The sequence below is a fragment of the Pagrus major genome, chromosome 14, assembly GCF_040436345.1.
Source record: "Pagrus major chromosome 14, Pma_NU_1.0".
In the NCBI taxonomy this organism is placed as follows: domain Eukaryota; kingdom Metazoa; phylum Chordata; class Actinopteri; order Spariformes; family Sparidae; genus Pagrus; species Pagrus major.
The window spans coordinates 2,891,127-2,914,115 of NC_133228.1; the positions used below are offsets into that span (position 1 = coordinate 2,891,127).

Sequence of the window (22,989 nt, forward strand, 5' to 3'; positions counted from 1 at the left end):
AAATGACAGTGAGCATTAAAAATTAAAAATTAAAAATTCTAAGTGCAGGGGAGTAGCTATCCTAGTTCATAAGTCCTTACCCCTTACAGAGGTGGAGGTTAAGGCTGACACATCAGGCAGGTATGTCATGAATAAAGGGACACTGTGGGGAGGCTGTCTCATCACTCTCTTTTAAGGGCCTGCTTATTGACCCCCTTTAATATGCTGTCTTATTCCTTTGAAGGGCTAGGGCTCTCCCCAACACCATGATGGATGCAAATACTTCTTTAATTTAAAAAAAAGGTAGATGCAGATGACTGCACCTCCTATAGGCTGATTGCTTTGCTGGATGTAGACAGAAAATAACTCAATGAAATACTGGTAAGAAGGCTTGAAGGCATCCTCCCGGATATTATTTCAGTGGATCAGACTGGTTTTATATTATATATAGGTCGTAATTCTTGCGATAATGTTAGGAGACTCCTTAACCTCATACAGTATGGCACAAAGTCGAAGGCAAAATCTCTAGTGATCTCCCTTGATGCAGAGAAGGCCTTCAACAGGATGGGCTTACCTGCTGGCTGTCCTCACAAAATTTAAATTAGGTAGCAAGTTTATTAAATGGATATCCCTTCTATATGCTGCCCCTCGTGCCACATCACAAATGGCCTCAGGTCCCCCACGTTCACAGTGAGGCATGGCTCCAGACAAGGCTGTCCAACCCTTTTATTCACCCTCATCATATAGCCCTTGGCAGAGGCCATTAGGAGTGATCCAGTTGTTACAGGCGTAGAGGTGGTTCCCGTGCAGCAAATCTGTGCATAAAATCTCCCTTTATGCAGACGATGTCCTACTTTATCTTAGAAACCCTGAGGCTTCTATTACAAGAGCAGTTGAGATAATTAGAGCCATGGGCCAATTTTCAGGTCATAAGATTAATGACTCTGAGTCTGAGGCAATGCCCCTGACCCCTAACATATCCTGGTCCCGAACTTGTTCTGCCCCTTTCCAATGGTCCCAGTCTGGTTTTGTTTACTTGGGCATACATATTACTCCCTCCCATTCTGGTCTCTACAAAGCTAATTTCGCGCCCCTAATTTGCAGGACTAGAGAAAACCTGGCCCACTGAACAGCCTTGCCACTGTGTCTCCTGGGCAGAGTGAACCTTTTAAAGATGAATATACTTCCATGGTTGTTGTACCCCTTTCAAATGATTCCAGTCTGTTTAACAAGGAAATAAACGGTTATAAATAGCTCTTTGTCTTCTTTTCTCTAGAGAAATAAACTGGCTAGGTTGAAACTTACTATGATACAACGGCCTCTCGAGGAAGGGGTTTCTGGCGATGCCAGATATTAAATGTTACCAAATTGCATGCCTTTATAGTTATCTGTGGCATTGGTTTAGAGATGACCCTAAATCTACTTGGCTTTCTTTGGAGGCTGTCCCAGTGGCCCTGTTCCTCTTCGTAACACTTGATACGCTTTTAAGAAATGGGTTCGTCTTAAGGTAAAGGGCAACTTTATCCTACAGAATACTCTAAAAGTCTGAGGACTGACAAGAAAACTAGAACTAAAACTAGAAAACTTGACTTGAACTTTTTCAGATATCTGCAAATACACAGCTTTATCACTTCTGCTATTAAGTTGCACCCCAGTGGGTTCTCTCTCTCAGCTGTGGAGAAGGCTATTCAAAATTTTAATGCCAGAAAACGTATCACCAGGTTTTATAGTGCCCTGTCAATCTAAAAAAATGAATGCACAGCTTGTATCAGGTCTCTCTGGGATGCTGACTTTGGAGAGAATATCTCAAATGATAATGATAATGGGACAGAGTGTAGTCTAGCTCTTCAGGTTACTTATTTACCAACAAAGCTAGGGAGTTGCAATTCAAGGTTATACACAGGCTTCAAATTACTCCAGTGAAACATAATCAGTTTAATCCTTTGCTTTCAAAATACTGTAATAAATGTAAAACTACTGAAGGTTCATATTTCCACTGTATTTTTGAATGCCCTCTTATTAATGACTTCTGGATCAAAGTGTGTAAAGAAACTGATATTATATTTAAGAAAAAAACTGACCCTGGGACCAATTTTTTGCATTCTGGGAGTCCAATCACCAGCAGTGAACCTCGGCCCCACATCACTGAAGCTGCTTAACGTGCTTATTTTTAGTGCAAGGAGATGTGTTCTTGAATGGATTTCAGCACCTATGGTTTCACATTGGATTCGCCGTGTTATGGAACTTATCCCTTTAGAAGCTATAAGCTTCTGGCTCAAATACAAACCATTTCAGTTTCATTTTTCAGACTAGCATGGACTGAGATCTCCAGGTACATTTCCATGTAGGCCTTTGTGTTTATCATGCCTGATAACCCTGCTAGCACCTAATTGTTTACACCTTCTGGGTTTTTTGTTTTGTTTGTTTTTTTGTGTCAGCTTTAATTGTGTGTGTGTGTCCAACTTACCTCCCATGAGGAAGAGTAGGCCCGCCACATACTGCATGAGGCCTCTGTCCCAGCAGCAGCCGAGCACGCCAATGATCCAACCGAACAGAATGATGGCCACCGCCATTCCCATGAAGCCAGCAGTCATTCGCCGCAAGTCTGAGAAAACACAAAAGGAGAGCGGTTAAACAAGACTACCTGATCAGAATCCTGCAGCTGTGAAGAAAGAAAACGTGACACTTTATGTTCATTCAGTCTGAAAATATCTCCTCTCACCTCTCACCTTTCAAACGTAACAGCTGGCAGTGGAAATAGGACAAGTCAACCTAGAAAACTATTCTGATGTGCTTCCTGCACTTCCAGTCCAAGAAGACCATCAGTGTCAGTCACAGAAGCACTGGTCCAGTTCTAATGAAAATTGAATCAGATGATGCGTTTTAAAAACTACCATGAGTCCAAATTACACCAAACCAACTACACACATCCAGCTGTCTGTACAAGTCAGGACAAATCTTTTCTGATGTTTAACTTAATAACAATAAGTAATTGAGGATCAAATGTGACATCTCAGACAGTGCTTATCTGATTTTTACTCATAGGCAATTTTAGACCCTCTTTGGGGGTGCTTAAGCACACCTAAATTTCATCTCAGCACCCCCTAAAAGATGATAATTATTATCAATTGTTAGAATTTTCTCGATAATTTTCTCCATCCCCCTGAAAGGAACAAAATATTTAATTTATGTAATTTATCTTATCCTCGTTTCATCTAACCCTAACCCTACACAATAGAATTTTACATGTGAGAGCTGAGCACTCCTTAATGTCTGATCCTAGAATCGCCTCTGTTTTTACTCTTGAATGATTATACTGTGTGAACCTGTTCTTGAAATAATGATTATAGTCAAAATTTATAGCTACAGTTGCCTACTTACACATCTAGCAGAGAAACACCTGAATGTCAAATGGCCAGATGTGCCAATAGATCAGTGAAGTACAAGAAGTCACCTTTACCATTGTAGCCTCTCCCTGTAATATGTGCATGAATGCAAGCTGTCCTAAGAAGTGAAAAATATTCTACTTTTACCTAATGCAACTTTTTATGTAACACTACTTTTGACAGTGATGTCTAGGACATGGGGAAGTGTCTGTGCAGTTGTCAGACTCTTCAACAGTCGAGGCAAACTTTAATTTTGGAAAAAAAAATGAATGCTAAATACACAAGCCTTTACTTCACTAAGAGTGCCCGCTTCTGAGAGCATACACTTTACATGGATTCACTGGACATTTAGAGGACCAAGATGTTTGACCAGAAATGGATCAAGAATATTATAATTATTATAAGCTTTGTATTCATAGTAGTCTAATTATTGGTAGTAGGCATGCTTCAGTTTTGGAAGACAAACTGTGCACCGATGGAGGGCAACAGAAACAGACACTACTTAAATAAGTATTGACCATTATGGTAAAAAAGAAATGAAAATAATTTAAATTTGAGTGCAGTCTTTGAATGTGGCCCATTTTGTAGAGACAACTGTGAGTCCAAACAGAAGAAGAGACATAGAGTATGAATAAGGCCAGGCTCTGCCACAAAGACAACAGTGTGCTCTGCAGGAGGGTAATGACACTGACAGCGACTGGCTGCAGAAAGGGGCTGAAATATGAAGAGGAGGATAGAGGAGAAAGAGCTCCAAGCAAAACCCTGACTTCCCTGAAGTAGATTAGAATGTCATGGATGAACTGCTCTGTCAGGGGGAGGATGGGGGAGAGCGGGAAGCCAGAGGCTGGCACACGGCTGGGGTAGAGGACACCATATGGTCGAGTGAGAAAGGTCAAAACATTTGGCCTGAGAGCATAAATGTCGAACAATAGAAGACTAACCTCCTGTAATGTAGTACATGCTGTACATGTTTCTCCAGCTTCACTACTGAGCTCTAAATAAATCCCCTTCACACCCAAAACCCACTGTAATGGACAGCAATTATCTATTGGCCTCAGGTAGTGAAAATGAACTGTTTTAAAATGACTTTAGCCTCCTCTAACCAACCAACAAATGTCATGACACCAGACCAAACAGACAGCCCTCTACACTAGTGCTAGGTGCTGGAACCCCCCGGGGCTATGTGCTCCGCCCCTCCTGTTAACACTGTATACACAACGTTAAACTGTTGTGTCTCAATTGGTCATTGACATTATGACAGTGATCCATAAAACAAGAATCGCAGCTGACATCAACTGCATGAGCAGCATCTGAGGAAGTGGTGTAAAAGGAGCATCAGCCTTATGTGGCAAGAAAAGGACAACAATATGTCTGCCCACCAGTAAAGGATTAGTGGAGGGAGGCAGTGGCTTGACATTTAAATGGTGCAGTTAAAAGTGAAGGTGTGGATGTCATATAGACACATAACCAAAATAAAGATTTGTTTTACAGCACTGTGCTGGTGTAAAGGCACCATTAACAGCATCATAACTTGGTATAAATCTGAATATTTTATGCATTACATTTATTTATCATCAAGTTTTTGTTCTTTCAGTCGATCCAATCTGATAGTCAGTGCAGGTTATCATACTGTGTTTATATTTTCCTTATTGTTTATTATCTATATTTTACCGTTTACCGAGTTTACCGTTCTTAAGTACAATTTTGTGATACTTTTTTGTGGAAGTATTTTCATCCTTTTGCTACTTTATACTTTTACTCCACACTTCAGGGGCAAATGTTGTCCTTTTCTGCTTCATAAATTGCTATAAGTATGAATGGCAGAGTGGTAGAGCGCATATTCCACCAAGGCCCATTAGTCCCCTTTAATTCAAACAAGCCTAATCCAATATCAAACTCAATGTTCAGATCCAGAATGTTACCTGGATCTGAAATGACAGCTCCTCAAGAGGTTAGCATAGATGCTGTCACGGTGCTACTGTGGCAGTATGGTTGTTTTCCTGTTTTTCTGTGTTCTGTTCTCCCTATCTGCTTTTACCAACTCCTTTTCTCCCTAACCTGCTCCTTCTCCTGTGTGTGTGTCTGTGGGCGTGGCAGCAGCAGCAGCAGCAGCACAGTGGCACACCTGTCCCAGATCATCTCATCACCCTCTGGCTTTATCTACCTGGTCTCTCCACCACTTCGGCGCTAGATTATTACTTCCCATACGGTGACTGTAGTGCTGTGATTGAGTTTTCACGATTCTGGCACGGCCGAGTCTTGTCCCAGCCACGCAATTGAGTAAAGCAGTATTTACTAAAAGTCTGAATACTTTATACACTGCTGGACCTGACAGAACACACCTGCTGTGAAATCTCTGCTGGTATGTAGCCAAGTACAACATACTTGTAACAGCGGTGCATGCAGCAGTGCCTGGGTAAATTTTTCCAGCTTTACTGATTTGAGATGATCACTGTCCACAGCATCTTTGAACCATCCAACCTGACCAACCAGGTCACAGGGAGATGAAATGGACAAATGGGAATCTGGCTGGCCAAACAAGAGGAAATCAGAGACAGCTGTAACCTGTCTTCAACACAACATCCTGGATCAAGCTGTTGCACTCGACGGGTGAACCGTGTTGGACAAAGAGAGAGGTGGAATTTACATTCACTCAGACACAAATTCAAATAAATTGACAATGTGTATGTTGTACGTTTGTGCAGCAAAGAGTTTACAAACTGGTACTTAATTCCATCTGTTCTCACCTCTCACTATGATGAAGAAATATAAAATCGACATTATTCATGTCCAACCCATGCGATCTGCATTTCAAATTTCTACTCCTCTGTAACGTCACGCTAAAGGTGTCTTCGGACATGGAGAGCACCTCTAAGAAATGTAACAATATTTCAAAGTCTGAAGCATTTTTTTCTGCCTGACTGTCCGAGAGCCATTTTAGACACATGCAGATGCTGATGCCTGTGCATGACTTTGAGGAAGGAGCTCATGTGTGACTCCCTGTCAGGAGGCCTGTCAGTCACACACTGTAACCATGGTGACCCCAGGCCTTTACAGTGATATATAATAGACAGCTTCCACCAAGTTCATATTATATACAGTATGACAGTCAGTGACGCTGCAGAAATCATGATTAATTTTTTTGAGCGTCCACACTGTCAGACATGCTCTTTCTTTTTAACTTTAATCACAGAGCATATTCAAAAAATAATTCCATGTTGAATATTTTGTACTTCTGTTCCTCAATAAACTGCTGTTTTGATGTGTGATCCATAATAGAGTGAAGCTCGCGGCAACATTTCTCTGTCAGAACCCGACTGAGACTTAGAGAGAAGTAACCAGGCCCGACCCAAACTCTCCGGGGGTTTCTATTTTTTACATCCAAACCCAACTCGAGTCCAACGCAGTTAATGTAAGCTGAAGCACTGAGTTTGTGTTACCCAATCATGCAGTTGTTATCATGGTTACAGCTTGCCTGTTTACCCTGATTACAGCCATGCACAGTGTAGATTACTTCGAAAAGGCATCGTTCTATGGCTGTGGATGTGAAACAGAAGTAGAGTTAACACTAAACTCACTTAATCACTTAATACAGCTTATTACTTATTAAAACAACAAACGTATTTATTTTTATATCATAGTTTTGTTATAAGGACTTGAAAGCACTATTCCAATTGACTGAACACAAACCTAGAAATCATTTCTAAATTGTTGTCCGTACCCTGCATGGCCTGAACCCGGTTTGTGTACGGCATCAATACTCTTATCCACACAATTGCCAGAATGATTTTCTGAGCACATTCATACTCCACTGAGGTTGAAGCTTTTTTAAATTGTACATTCATTCAACCAACTTATTTATACACACGACTAATGAGAGTTGAGATTAACCTTTATGCTTTATATGTTTTAACAGAAGGCTAAAGGCTAGCTGAAGCTGATGTAAGTCACTATGAGTTCTTGCTCTACTTCAAGCAATTTTTCCCCTCACTCTGCAGCCCAACAGTCCTTCTGTCAGGTCAGATTAACCCTCAGCATGTTCTCTGCAGGTCACAGTGGGACTCCACGAGTTTGAGCATTGAAGAGAACAAATATGGAGCAATATCCCTCGTGGCCTACTCTAGAAGAAGTTCCCCCTTGGTAGCAATGATTACACAGCACTGCTACTCCTCTCCTGCATGAACACGTGCTGAAACACCTATTCTACCTGGAGCCAGATGGACAGATGTGGGCCCATTAGAGAGAGAAAGAAGACAGAGAAGAAGACTGCTGGTGGTAATAGTTGACGAGTACTAGCCATCTGACAAATTGGTTCTCAGAATAGTACACTTGATTCTGTATAACACAGTAAACCATGGAAAGCATAAGCATGGAAAACACACGATACGATATGGAGATGCTAACATGCTAACTTCCTGAGTAGGGGATGGGTTTCATTAACGTCATGAATTCTGTTGTACCATGTGTGCGTGTATATAATAAATGTGCACATGACAGGTTGGATGTTTATGAGTCCTCATATTTGCGTGTCATGTGACAGCCTCTCCTCAGAAGGGAGACATTTCAGGCCTCTCCTTCAGTGCTTAGTGGCAGTGCCAATACCGGGGACTGTGACCTGTAGTTTCCCCAGTAAACATGCCACCCTGATCAGCTGTTGCAGTCCCTCCTCACTGGCTAGCTACAAGAAATGCAGCTCAAAATATCTGACAACAAATAAATAACATGCAGTGAGTGCTTCATATAAAATGAGACCTTAAAATTAACATAATACCATCTTAGAAATTTTATGTGACATAAGATGGAAGATTACAGTTGAAGTGCACTGCAGTAGTGCGGCACCTCGTGGCAGGGAACAGTTTAGCAGCAATTGGCAGCTCCCTCAAAGCCTACAATGTGATTTGTAATCAGCTGGCAGTAATACCGTATTCTGTGGGAAATATTGGGAGATGGTTTAACTGAATTAAAAATTGGACACCGCCCTAATCCTGAAATTAGCAGGTCATTTTTATCATGCTCATCCTCTTAGTTTGGTGTGTTAGCATGCTAACATTTGCTAATTAGCACTCAAAGTGATAGTTTGGGTCTTCTGATGTGGGGTTGCATGAGGTACTTATTTCTAGTCAGTGTATTACCTGCAGTAGATGACCGTCAGCTCTCCTCCTGTGTGGAGAAGTAGCTCATAGGACTGGCAGGGAGGCAGAGCATTGTTCTGCTAAACGGCAGCATCAGCAAGATGCTATGTATTTAGGTAGATGTATTTTTCCGTTTAAGTGTACACTATATTTTGAACATTTTTGGTGCTTTACATTGCCACCAGACAGCCACTGACAGTCCGACCCAAACAGCTGATCTGCAGAGTTTGACAGTACTCTGCAGGCACAGCTGCGCTTGTCTGAAGGAAGGCAGATGTACGGTTGAGGGAATGTAGTCCCAAAGGAAAGTGCTGTCTGACGGCAATGTAAAGCGCGAAATTGTTCAAAATACAGCGTACACTTAAACAGATATATAAACATAGCACACAAAGTAAGGACATTTGTGTTTGGTAGATTATTTCTTTGTTGTAACAATGCTTCTTGGCAATAAATCTTATACCGTTGGAAAGCCTGTTTATTTCCCTTTTAAATGGTGCCACATTTGTAAGGATCGTGCATTTGTAGGATGAGCAGCAGAGCTGAGTATGTGGGTTGCACCCATGAAAAAATTGCCAAATCTTCTCTGCCAAACAGCTTATTCTGCTATTGACTCTTAACCATCCCAAAATCAAAATGCTTTTCTCTTTACTTTGTTATTATCATTGGTAGTTGTTAGTTAAAAATATTAGCATTCAAAATTACCTCCAAACTGTACTCAGCTGAAGTACTTAGTAGCCAACTTTTATTTACTGTAAACTTGTTGTATTGTCACATTAAACATCAGCTTACCGTTTCACACTTTATGTTCGTCTGAACAGAAGCTCTCAGTCCTGCTGTGTGTTTAGCTCCGTTAGCTCTATAAACTCCATTAGCTGTAAGCTATTACTGTAGCTCTGTTAGTTGTTAGCTCTGTTGTTTCCTTAGCCAAACACACTGCAGGACTCTACTGCCCCCCGGCAACTAAAAGCTAACTAGCTCTCTTGCCAATTTCAACACATATTTGTTGTTCACAATGTAGCATTATCAGGTAAAAAATTATCCTTTCAGATTTTAATGCATATTTTTTGTACTGTAAGTCCAGGGGGAGGTCTCTGTTAGTCCCAAACATATTTCTATCCTGTGACAGGATAGAAATATGCAAACAATATAAAGAGTCATATCCTCATATCCCCCTTTCTCCAGCCTTCTCTGACATAGACTAACAGTAACAGACAGAATGACAGGCACACTGAGTGGGCTGTCAGTGACTAGGAGAAAAGCCAGTAGACGACTTTAACTGAATGCACTTTTTCTGGCCAAATCTGTGCTGACACAAAGTGTGTGGATGCATATGTCTGGTGACATAATCATTGTAAACATATAATTACAATTTTGGCATGCTGGAATGAGATATCATAACTGTACAGAAATGAATTTCATACTTTAAAAGAATCAACTGTACAAAGCATTAAAATAGAATGAAAATTGATGATACCTCTCATATTATTAATGTACAAATAAATTATGCTAGTATAGTCAGTAAGTATATTTTTGGAGCTTTCACTGTGCTATTAACTTTGGCACGACGGTAATAATGGTGATATTGTCAATAGTGGTATTGGTATTAGTTTATATATTGCTAAGTTAGATATTTATTATATTTAAGTGCATTTTCTCTCCCTTAGCATTATCTCTTTCACACGTTTGATTTTGCTCTGTCAATGTTTTGTCTTGCAATATAAAAAAAAAGAAAAGGTTTTGCTTCCAGCACCCCCTAACGTTCCTTGAATGCCCCCTGGGGGGCGGTACCACCCCCGTTGAGAGAAACTGTGCTGCAGTGTTTTTATTTATGTTAATTGGGAGAAGGTCAGACAATTAACTATTGCATCAACCTTGCAGACTTTTATTACTGGACCAAAATATCCCACCCAAGAGAAAAAGTCATGGCAAAAATCCATCCCAAACCATTGTCAGGCCCTGGATGAATCCACATAGGTCTGTGGCAAAGCTAGAGATGAGCTTATTCTAACCAAACAGTAGTGACTGATATGTACATCCTGCCAACTTCATTTTTCAGTTAACACAGAAGATCCAACCTGGTAAGCAACACGAGACCTGGGTCGGATGTATACTCGATGGTACACTGTTTCCCACACATAAACTGATATTTATGGAAGAATGTGCAATGAGAATTTGACTACCTCATGTTATTTTTCTAGAAATAGCTGCTGGTGAAATGATGCACTGGGCATGAAATGTAAGGTGAGACATGTAACCTTAGAGTCAAATATCATTTGTTTAGCATGTTTTTCACTGATTTTACTTTTTGTCACTTGGGGTACATGATTGTCCTGTTAAAGGTACAAATGGTATGGGTTACAAAAAATCAAGCTTACACAAAAGGATGCTGTCATGTACTCATAACAGGGAGATTTACTCCACAGTTTGTTTAGCTGCACCTAAATAAACTGTGGCAACATCACTAACAGTCTGTGGATGACACACAGGTAAAAAGAGCAGCTGGTTCAACCTGACATCCATGCTCAAACTTACCACACCACAGCATGTCCTATGACATGACTCCAACAACAGACCTGTTGCTTCTTCATTCAGTTTATCTCCTGTTTATGGGTGGCTGAGCACTGTCAGGTTTGATGTGGATTCCTCACTGAGAGATCTGTTAAACTCTGATGCACAGTTTGATGCATGTCTCTGCAGCTGTCAGCCTGTCTATCTTGGTCTGTGGATCCTCGATAGGTCTTTGTGGCAGTCAGAATTCAGACAGGGCACACAGGCCTATGTGTTGGCTAGTGCTGGGAGCTGTCAGACGTCATCCATGCCCCTGCAGTTGACTACATTTCACCTCCTTTGGATGTTTGAAAAGCATCCAAGAATACAGAATACAGGGAAAGAAGCACAGCAGTCAGTTATCCAGTGTCTATCGTACCTCTTTCTGCACTGTTCATGCTGAAATTGTGTCTCGCATGTTGATAATGCAATTCTCATTGGACTGAATAGGTGATATCTTTGGATCTGGTCTCTAGTTCTATTATAAATCAATGTCATGCACTCATTGCTCATGATGATTCTTCCACAAAGCTAGGTGGATATACTTCTAAAGCTATTAATGAGCAAGTTGCACAAGAATGGTAGAGAGAGTACAGCCAAAATTTTCCTGTACTAACATACAAGCTTCACAGCGCTCAGTACTAACAATAGCTATGTTCATTATTACATTCATTATGATCATGTTAGGTATTTGTTTTTTCAAATGTGAGTGAGACATGAGATATTTGGATACAGGTGGCAAGGACAACGATGCGCTGTGCTCACGGCACACAGCCCCTGAGCCAAGAAGGAGTCGCAGCAGTAGAACATAGTCCTTCAGAAGCTAACCCAGTAGCGTAAGCATAAAGCACACACCCATTAAATCAAAGAATTAGTAAGCTGCTGTGGCAGTGACAGACCCGCGCTGCAGCTTAGAGTAGTTGCTGGCCTGGGTAGCCTTTTCTGACTGAGGTATGTTTGTGATGGCTATTTTGCTCGTGTTTATATGATTGTGGCATTTAACAGTATCACATCATTATTTATTTATCAGACTAAAAAGCTAAGAGATCTTGTGAAACTTGCCAAACTTGCTGTTCACACATATTTGCCAGCTACAGTAGCCAGCCAGAGGTGATGAGGTGCCTGTATTAGTGATGGATACTGATTGAATCATACTGGCATTAAGACATAATTTAACCAACTGCACAGGAAGCGAGGAAGAGACAGTGTGCTTGTGAGGACAAACAAAAAATGTCATTTGGTAATTATTCTATCTAATTCACTGTAATTGTTTGGTAAACAGTGAAGTGTAGTGAAACTACACTGCAGCCTGGAGCCTTTGCTAAAAGCAAAAACTAAAGAGTAACCTGTGACAGCTGTCTCATTTGATCGGATCAACACAGGTCGAACACGCATTGTCCAGACCTGTGTCATAGTGCTGCTGTATGAAATGGGTGTTCATGAAAATGCCAGTGCTTCATCTCGAGCCTGTCTTTATCAGGAAAACAAAAGTCAAATAAGTAATGTACTGATTTTAACCCAAACCGTGATGTTAAATGGATGGCAAGAGGACTTGTATTTCTATAGTGCTTTTCTACTGACCACTCAATGTGCTTTAAAACACCTCTCACATTCACCCATTTATACACACATTCATACACTGATGGCACAGGCTGTCATGCAAGGTGCTGACCTGCTCATCAGGAGAAATTTGGTGTTCAGTATCTTGCTCAAGGATACATCGACGTGCAGCTGGGAGTAGCCGGGGAATCGAACCAGTGACTTGTGCGTCACCATTAGTGTTGCAGCAGATTTGTTTAAACTGTTGCAGCATTTTGGTTACTAATAGTGAAAAAAACAGTTAAGACTCATTTAGTGAAACCAGATGTCATTGTTCTTTTGTTGCATTTAAGTTGAGAAAGTTGTTGCCATTCTGAGAAACAGTGGACCAAAACCTTAATGACTAAAATAATGAAATGTTCAGTAGAACAATAAATGTCCTAACTGTGGATGAGAATTAGAGGCAGAGATGATCAGAACAACCACTGACTTCAAAGACAAAAGCTCACACTGAATCCTTCTGATTGCTGATGCTGCGCTGGAAATAACTGTGAATAACAGCTGTGCTCATTTGTTTACTGTATCAGCATATAACAGGCCTCTGTCTGTCTGCCTTTCTCTACTGCTTAATAGGTTCCATTGTTCAGCTCCATACTGCAATTCCCTTTTAATTTCATTCTCTGCTCCAGGACCAATGGCCCAAAGAAATGTTATTTCATAAAAGGGAAATGGCTTTCGGTGCCTGTGAGCAAATGTTATTTTCTCAGTCAGATATATGGAGAGGAAAATGTCTTGTCTGTAACAGCTCAAACACTGCCTGTTGATCAGCAGTTTGCCTGATTCTACACTTCTACACGGGAGAAACATATTTTCGGTGACCAGTGAACTGGTGCAGGGAATCTTCCGTCATCTTCAGGCAAATGGTGGGGATATGCTTTCTTTTCTTTAGGTTTAAAATAAAATACATAACAGAGATTTTGAAAAATTTGCTCTGAAAATAAAACAAAAATGTAATTAAAAAATACAGGAGTACATTGATTTCCCTTTTCTTCATTTTTATCCCCATCTTAACAGTCTCAATCAACCTTATAATAAACAATCGCAACACATCTTAACATCTGTGCCATCTTTCTTTCCCTCTTATGTCCCACTCCAACACTTTATCTTGTTCAGCTGGAAAAATGGACATGTAAGAGTCCATTCTTTATTAAAAGCTCACAAGTTGTCACCATGTTCCCACATCTCAGCATTTAAAATGGTGATTGGTGAAATAGTCATTGCAGGCCTAACCTCAAGTTCGACTCAAACTAGGTCTGATTGGCCGTGTAAAGCTAACCACAATATAAACCTGCTGTAAAAGTTTAGAGAGTGATGAAGCATTTGTGAGGAGAGGTGTTGGTAGAGGAGGTTTGAGTGAGACGGAGATTTGCTGAGGTTTTGCTGCTGTAAGCATGTGGTCTTGTCACAGAGGCCGCCTGCAGCCACAGCTCATTGGGGAGGAGGAATAGAGCTTAATTTCATTACCCCATGTCAACTGCCACTGGGGAGAAAACAATGGAGTGGGAAAATCAAATTATGCAAGATAGCAGGGAGGAGGGAGAAGGTGGGTGTGATGGGGATGAGCTGGCAGTGAGAGCAGAGTCGATGTCTTTAAACATATGTGCTATTTGCTGAGGAAGCCCTCTCAAAATGCCCTGTGGCTTTTGTGGCACCGTAGCGAAGCCTCGTTCTTTTCTCTGGGGTGGGGGCCATATGGGTGATTTCATGGTGTGTCAGTCAGTGGCAGTGTGAGCACCCCTGCAGGTTGAGTCAGGAGCCCGAGGGAGCCGGCTGAGTGCATACAGAGGGAGGGGTAGACAGAGGACGGACAGGGAATTATCACTGACAGCCGTCTCTTGGAGAACATCGGACACATGGGTCCCTGTGGTACTGTTGGTCGGAGCAGGATAGCTAGCATTTTACTACAGTGGCATGCTCCTATTAGCTGTCCATTGCTGTCTCCATGGCAACAGAAGATGAAACTGCAATGGATCTTTGATATGACATAAACATTAAAACAGGGCCATGATGTGATAAATTCTCATTATCATAACATGTTAAAGGCCAGATATTGACTCAGAGACTTCTTCACTACATCTTACAAGTGCTGAACAGGATTAACAAGTTTGTGCTGGTTAACAATATAGCAGCAGAAAACTGCCAACTTAGTGCCATATTAACTGGGGCATTTAAAAGAGCGTATCCCTTCATGCTCAGCAAACTTGGTAACCCGTGCTGATAAGATTAAGAGATATCTCGTGTGAAAAGTTGACATTTTGGTGTGAGGATGAGAAGAAGGCTCACTAGTTATATATCCGGCGGGTGGATTTTATGAATACACCTTAAAGTGGAAACATACAACTTTTCAAATTTCCCCCTCCTAATGTTTCCCTGTCGTGTTATTGTGGGCGGCACTGCTGCAAAGACAGCACTAGCAACATGGCTACCGCTAGTGGCCTGGCTACTGTCCAAAGCAAAAAACAACTGTAAGAATCCCAATTTAACCTAGAAACCCTGATCTCAGTACTATGAAAAGGCAGAGTAAAACACCCATAATTTTAAATAAGTAGGCAGGTTTTGTTACTTAGTGATCTAGCAGAAAGAATGCCAGTTTTGAACTGTCTCTGGGAAACACACATCAGCAAGGGAACAGACTTGGAGCGCTCTCCATCAACTGAACCTCAGTTTCTATCACTCCCTCTTCACCTTCCTTGCCTCCTCAATCAGGAGGGTTCTTTTTCATTTGCAGTGTAGAGTTTCCACAGTTATTCCTGTTCTTTCACTGTTAGCTGGATGTAGCAAACTGGGAAAACAATGCCTCTTCCTGTTTGGGTTGTGCAATGGTAGAAATGCTTCCCTCGTGCCATAATTCCTCCTTCATTTATGCGTGAACGATCCAGCCTTGTGGCAGACTGAATAGCATAGTGAAAGCGAGTCTTTGTCCTTCCTTGCCTGCCCATTACCTGTCCCAGTTGAACCACAGCTGTTTCTAGTTCTCGAATGTGTCTCAGCCATTTCTGCCTGTTCCTGTTCCCTGTTTGCATCCCATTTCTGCCTGTCTGCCTGCTTCTTGTCCCTGATTGCCTTCAAGTGTCCCAAATGGACTTATCCATTGACAATTTCCTTTTATAAAGTCCATTCAATCTGCTGGGCCTCCAAATGTGTGCATCTGAATCCTCTAACATGAAGTCTGAATCCAAGGCTGATAAAAAAAAAAATACCATAGCACACAGGAGGACAAAAAAGAGAAATTTCAGCCATTAAAAAGACACAAATTTCATATAAGGAGTCGCACAGCAACAGCATGAAATGTCATTATGTACCAGAGTTATGTATGAATTCAGGCAGAAATCTAAAATTTGAGCTAGTGTTTAAAAGGAGAGAATTTATCCTGGATGACAATACAGGGCACCGAAATGTGCAGCGGTGGTGCAGGTCTTTGTTTCTAAGGAAAGCAGGAATCACAGACAGACCAATGCTGTCTTTCACCATTGGTCCCTACTAACTCTGATCAATATATATTGGAGTCATCCAGCACAGAAGTTTGGTTTAAAGCACTCAAAAAATGAAATAATATTATCAAAAGAGTGTGAAGAATAGTGTTGATGTTATGTCTCCTAATACCACTTCATACTGCCAGAAGATATAGTCCGATAGCCCCCGTAGCTTCAGCTGGCAGATATATGCCAGCCACTCCCAGTTTGGTGTCCAGCTGTGTTCACTCTCATGTCAGGTGCCTAAATCCAGCTGAGCTGAACCCAGTTGCCAGTGGTGTCTCCCCACCAGCTAGCACCTAACCACATTGTACCTCAAGAGGTGATACTCCAATAGCAAACAACCCGAACAATCCCCCGCTACTCCGAGCTCCCAGTCTGAGCAGAGTCAGCTAATACGACCGCTTGCTGCACAGCTAACTCAGCTGCTACAGCTAGCAGCAGTTAGCGGTTACTCTGGTGATATGCTGCCCCTGTTTGTTTAAATCAGACTGCTGGCAAATTCTTACATAGTTACCTTTAATGGGTGAGAAAAACTGTATGATGATTTCTATTAGTCAAGGTCAGAAACTACAATGAAAGGATAAAGAGATGAAAATCAGCAGCTTCTGCTAAACTAATTAATATTCCAGAGCATTTGATGATCATAAAAACAGAAAAGAAACCTGCTGGCTGAGAGAAAAAGGAAATGTTCCAATATGATGCCATAGGAAGCTGGATCCCTCCCCTGCCAAGCTGTATGACATATTCCTTCTGCTAATATACAATATGATTCTCTTTCTAAAAGGCTGCGAAGCTCAGAGAGGAGCAGAGGCACTGACAGCCAATCACTGCACAGCATCATTAAAGCATTGGTTTTGCATGGCTCTGTGTTAATGGCTGTTGCACGTCCCTTTGACGGGCCACTCCACTGGCATTGCCGATAAACGGGACTTGTGTGACTCAGCATTTTTCGAGAGAAGATTTTCTTAATCTTTCCGGGACCAATGCCAAGTTGTTGAGCGAGCGACGCTCCAGTTTGGACCCTGAAAGCTGTTTGAATGATTCAAAGGCAGTAGAGGAAGCAGAAGTGAGGGAGAGGCAGTGAAAACAGTGAAAGGCAGAGCTGGAGGAGAGAGAGAAAGCTCTTAGCCATTAATATCTGCAGTTCTAGATGCTCTGAGCATGGAAATTAGAGTGTCGCTCATTTAGAAAGGATTTTGCAAAGCTGAGAGCTTAAGCACAGATAGGAATAGAAAGAGGAAATTACATGATGATTTTGGTTAACTCACACATTCCTTTCCTTTCCATTAAATACACTAATGCATCATTTTGCAAAAGGTAAAGCCAAGTTAAAAATATTTTCACTCTAACATAGTATCCTAACCCTAACCTTAAATCCTCTGCTATCACCTAGAACAAATGGAGACAACAAAATGACCTCAATGTGCAAACAACATGAAAGACTTGGAATCAAACTAGTCTCCACAAAAAGTAAAGAAACCACATTACACTGTTACTGAGAGGATCCTCTACTTTTTGGCATTAATCTGTCCGGGACCTGAAGGCCTGAAGTGCCTCCATTTCCGTTGCTCATCCTGTCACTGAAGGCCATCTGGAATGCTTTGTGATTATATCTTAATAGGCGGCCAGGAGTAGGGAGAGAAGAGGAACAGTGGCAGGATGAGAGCTGCGGTGAAAGATGGTGAAAGTAATTATTTTTTAAGTTGTGAGAGACAGATTAAGAAGACAGAGAGCAAAAAAATACACTTTCCCTCTCAGCTCCAGGAGAGATTCACTGATGATGTGACAGAAGTAACTGGGTGTTATCACTCAGCCGAGTCACCAGAGTCAAATGTTGGCAGGCAATGTTTCTGCAAACCACTGGTGGTTCACATTTGTACGTGTCATAGGCTATGTATATTGACATTTCTACAATATGTGTCATATCATGTTCACATTACATGTTTATGACCCGACTGTCATATTGGGAGGTCATGGTATTGGAGTTACAGGTAGGTGAGGAGGCTGAGTCAGAGACTGCAATGGATGCATTTTTGTGCCTTAACCCAACCAGACCATAAGCACAGTGTTGTCAAAAGATAAAATAGAAAATTTAACCAAGAAAAAAAACACACGTACATTTCCAACATAAAGAAATGTTAAGTTTCAGCATGTCCATTGTTTGAAGAAACGTGCATTGCCAACATTTATTCTGGTGATTGTGTTGTACTATTACACTGCCTCTGGTAGGGTCTATGTAACTATAGTGAATGACTACAAAAGTACAAATTTTTCATTCACTATTTTTTTGTCATAAAATAATGATATAATAACATGTCAAATCATCTGTTGCCAAATATTTTCAAGTACTGGTGAAATTTGTCTGCGGCATGATTTCATTTCTGAACTGAAAGGTAACTGTCTTACTGTTTTAGGGTGTTTGTGCTAGAAATACATATTCACTGTTCAACAGCCACTTCTTTTCTAACGATTGTGTTTGAGAAAAGTCTTTTTGGGCCAGTGTGCATCACGTGATCCTTCACGACTGACTGTCGTCACAAAGTCAAGATTGTCTTACAATCAAACCCACAATCCTCAAGCTGGTTTACAAGCATTAAAACACACTAATACATAAAATATGTTAGTGTAAAAAAAGAATATGAAGAGTTGAACTATAAGTGGTGCATTATGTCAAAAAGTGAACTTATCAATTGATAGACACAGTTAATTGTTAAGTGTTGTGAATTTTGATGAAAGCATTTGATTTGTTTTTTCATACAGGTTATCTAACATGTCTCTCATGGCATCAATTTAAAGAAAGCAGGTGTGAGATTATTCTTTATTAAGTAGTGTACCAAATCTCTCGCCTATAATTGTAGAGCTTCTGTTAACAATACCTTATGATCAATTATTTTCTTATTTACAAGGGAAGTAAATGAACAACCAACAGTAAAATACTTTCAATGAAAGATGTATAAAACATAGTCAATAGCTTTTGTTCCACTCCAAAAGGATATGCTTCACAATTATTTCTTCACCTTTAAGCCAACAAAGACAAGACGTTGATTAAAGTGAAATAATTAATTTGAACATTTACAATTCTTTGACAATTAGAAGAAGTGTAAATAGACAAGACAGACCCTGTCAAGCCTTTGGTACAATGGCATCTAAATGGTCACTCATATTCAGTCTTATATCAAACACAGTGCTCAATTATTTTATGGTCTAAATGAGTTCAGCTATTTCTCCATATGTGCATACTGTGACGGACAACAAACCTACTCAAAGTGATCAGGCCTGCTGGGTTTTCTCCAATGTCTGGAGGCTTCAAGCTCCAGCTCTGGCTGGTAACTGTGTCTTAAATCTGGATAAAGGAAGTTGTCTCTTTCCAAAAGCAGACAGACAGAAGCAGAGTGTGTGTGAGTGTGATCAAGACAGTAGGAGGAGAAGGCAGACGGAGAGTTGATATGAGTGGGATGGAGGATGGTGAGACTCCCAGTATTTACATTTCTAGATAATATCATTAAAAGTTATGTTTGTTACTACAGACATGTACTGTGATGCATTACAGTTTAAGCTTCTAATATAAAAATGGAAAAAACATTGAATTTCAGGCAGAAGTGAAGTTCTTCCAGATAACGCAAATCAAAGGAGATGTGCAATATAAAGGGAGGCATGCCACAGAGGGGTAATATGGGGAACATTGTTATAAATATTATAACATTAAATAATGCATTTCAAAGTAAAGTAAGATCTGGCTAGAAATGTTGACGTATCCAGGATGGATCAAGAGCGAAACTGTTTTCTTTATATATAAATTAAACACATGCTGAGGTGAACCCAGGTAAAAAGTGAAGCCTTGTTGAACAGCGCTAACACTAACAACACAACTGTCTTCTCTCTCAGCATCCACCAACTTGTCCTTTGTCAGTGCATACTTCTTTCTACTTTCTACTATACTCTTTACTATTCTAGTAAGGCAGAGAGAGAGAGAAAGAGAGAGAGAGGGAGAGAAGGAGATGACCTTGGTTTCTCAGACTGCGGCTGACCACGTGCACTGAGGAGATAAGCAGCAGTGCTGAGAAGCCAACTTGACAAACCCTGATGCCACACAACTCTAAAGCTGGACACAGTCTTTCCACTGCATTGAGATAGGCTGTGCATATACAGGAACATTGTGGGACTGACTTCTGTGATGCTTGCATTAAACATCTGTCCACCCACACACAGCCCCCTCTTATCTGCCCTACATACTGACTCATTTTAAACTAACTTAAATTACAGTTACATTGTAGTGAATAATGGAGTGTTAAAAGAAGTAGTGGAAGAAGTATTTTAGCCTTACTGGGTATTTTGTCATTGTTTGTTCATCCAACTGACATGACCCTTATTGGAATATGCACGTAAACAAACAAATAGTTGTGAGGGCACCATGTAAAGCTTAGAATGGATATCTTTTCCAGCAGGGAGAGCTTGATTCTTAAGGCTCCAGCTTAAAAGAAACGAGCAGGCAATCTGTTATGGTGTCAGGTCTTTCTTTAGTGCTCCACTCAGAGGTAATCTGATTACAGTGCAAGACGGATGGATTTATGAAACCATGGTCTTTGGTACATCTTTTCTCAGAGGCCTTAACAAGGCTGTTGAAATTTGTCATTCCTATTTGCCATCCTGCTGGCCAAGGTGAGGAAACAATGCCAAGGCTGTATACAGCGAAAACCGTATCTTATAACAGCCTAGTCTCCAGGATAAAATGTTACCAGTGAACTTTCTGCAAACCACAGATACATTCCAATTTGTACATGTCATAGGCTAGGTACTGTATTGACATGTCTACAAAACTAGTCATATAATGTTCACAGTTCATGTTCATTTTCCAACTTCTGTGTCAGGAGGTGGAGGTGATGGTGGCAGAGATGGAGGAGATAAGGCTGCTGAGCCCGTGACCGCAGTTCCGATTTGTAAGTGTGAAACCACTGGACAGTTTTGATGGGGGACCACTGTGTTCAAACATTTGTGAAGACAACACCACTGATTATTTTTAAAGAGACCTCGGGACAATTTCCAGCTGTGTTTATGGCAACAAAAAACAGATATTTTTGATGGGAAGTCGAGCCATCTACAGCCACAGCAACACCAGGTGTTTTTAACGTGACCTGAGGACATTTCCAGCTGTGTTTGTGGTGACCAAAACAGGTATTTTTTGCCAAACCATGATGTTTTCCTAACCCTAGCCAAGTGGCTTTTGTGTCTAAACCTAACCAGAGTATAAGCACAGTGCTGTGACAAGAGAATATTTGAAAATCGATCCTAAATGAATGTAAAGTTTGAACTTTTCTGTGGTTTTGCAGAAATATACTTTCCAACATATATTCTGGCAACTGGGTTGCTAATGAATCCTGTCTGGAATTCTGTGTGTATCCTTTGTTGTGTGTGCATACATGTACATTTTTTGTAGACATAATTCTTTGTACATGTTTGGACAAAGAATATTAGAAAAGCATGTCAGCGCCAGAGGTCCTGCTGAAGCAGATTCCCAACAAGTCTAAATAAATCCAGTGTGACTTGATGGTAGACCATGAGAATCTGGTAGACCATGAGAATCTGGTAGATTGGTATGAGAAACTGGTCTTTCGGTTCGTTATATATGATAAGCAATATGCACTCACTACAAGGATCTGAGCAGAGCACAGTGCAGAGGAAAAGTCTAGAAATAGATAATGTCAGACATGTACCAGGTAGTTGGACAGCATTTGAAAATTTCAGGTTACAACAAAGCAAAGCTCAGGAACTTCCTCCCTCAGAGAAAAGACTGAGGTTTTTGGCCACTAGCACATTCCAGGGTGAGGTTGGAGACAGATAAAAAAGAAAAAAGGTTAATCTGGGTCATTTCTGAATCTAAATGACACCAAACGTGCACTAGCATGGTGGTTTGGAACATGTGGGATTCATCAATGCTGATTACAATTATTACTAGTGTTTGATAAATAACAATTTTCTTGTACTTGTGCACATTCTAAAGATAGAAATGAAAAGTCTTTTCTACACCATGTTAATAAATGAGGGCCCAGGACTCTAGAACATTGTATCCTTAGTAAAAATGAGCGAGTACACTCAACCCACTAAATTATCCAACACATCCTCATACCTAAACGACTGAATAGGTTGATGGTGTGCGTGTCTCCAAAATAACATAAGTCTATCACCGTTCACAAAACAACATGGTCGTTGCAGCGTTACTGTGTCACATGTACCGGACCATCGTCATATGGTCACAGTTAGGTTATGTTTTGGTAAGAAAAGTACTTAATTAAAGTAAGGCAACATAACTAATTGGTTAGGCTTCGGGCAAGAGAAATACTTGGTTAGGTTTACAATAACAAAGCATGGTTTGGCCTTGAATCACTATGTTACTTCTGTAACTTCCGTTACAAACACACCTATGCTAGGTCGCATATAACTATTTACAGAACAACCTCATACTTCAAGCCTCAGATCAATGCTTTTGAGGAAGAGTAAGACAAATTTTTTTTTAAATCATTCAAGTTTTTATAAACTTGAATGATTAAACTTCGGTCAGCTACAACCAATGAGGAGTTTCCTTCATCACAAGTATACATACTGACACTTTTTACTACACATTATCTGCATTGGGTACTTGTTTCAGCCAAGTACTCACTGAACCCTAATGTGTAGTACAATGTTTCCGAGTGTTTTCTGTGATGCTTCATATGTCAACATATGCTTCATGTCAACAAGGAGACAATCCCTTTACTGATGCCCTGTAAAGGGACTACTTAACAAAATAGTGACTCTAATAGTGACAGAGAGTAACTGCATTGTGTCTGGCACATACTATATCATACAGGATGATGGAAAGAGAGAGGAGAGCAG

The 22,989-nt window shown here is 40.7% G+C and overlaps 1 protein-coding gene across 1 annotated transcript in view; it reads right to left on the reverse strand.

The window, feature by feature from the left end:
* Window positions 1–22,989, reverse strand: part of tmem178bb (transmembrane protein 178Bb) — a 130,242-nt gene that overhangs the window by 5,655 nt on the left and 101,598 nt on the right. The window contains exon 3 of the mRNA XM_073480906.1: window positions 2,447–2,584. Within this exon, the coding sequence (XP_073337007.1) occupies window positions 2,447–2,584 (138 nt within the window). The remainder of the gene's footprint in view (window positions 1–2,446; window positions 2,585–22,989) is intronic.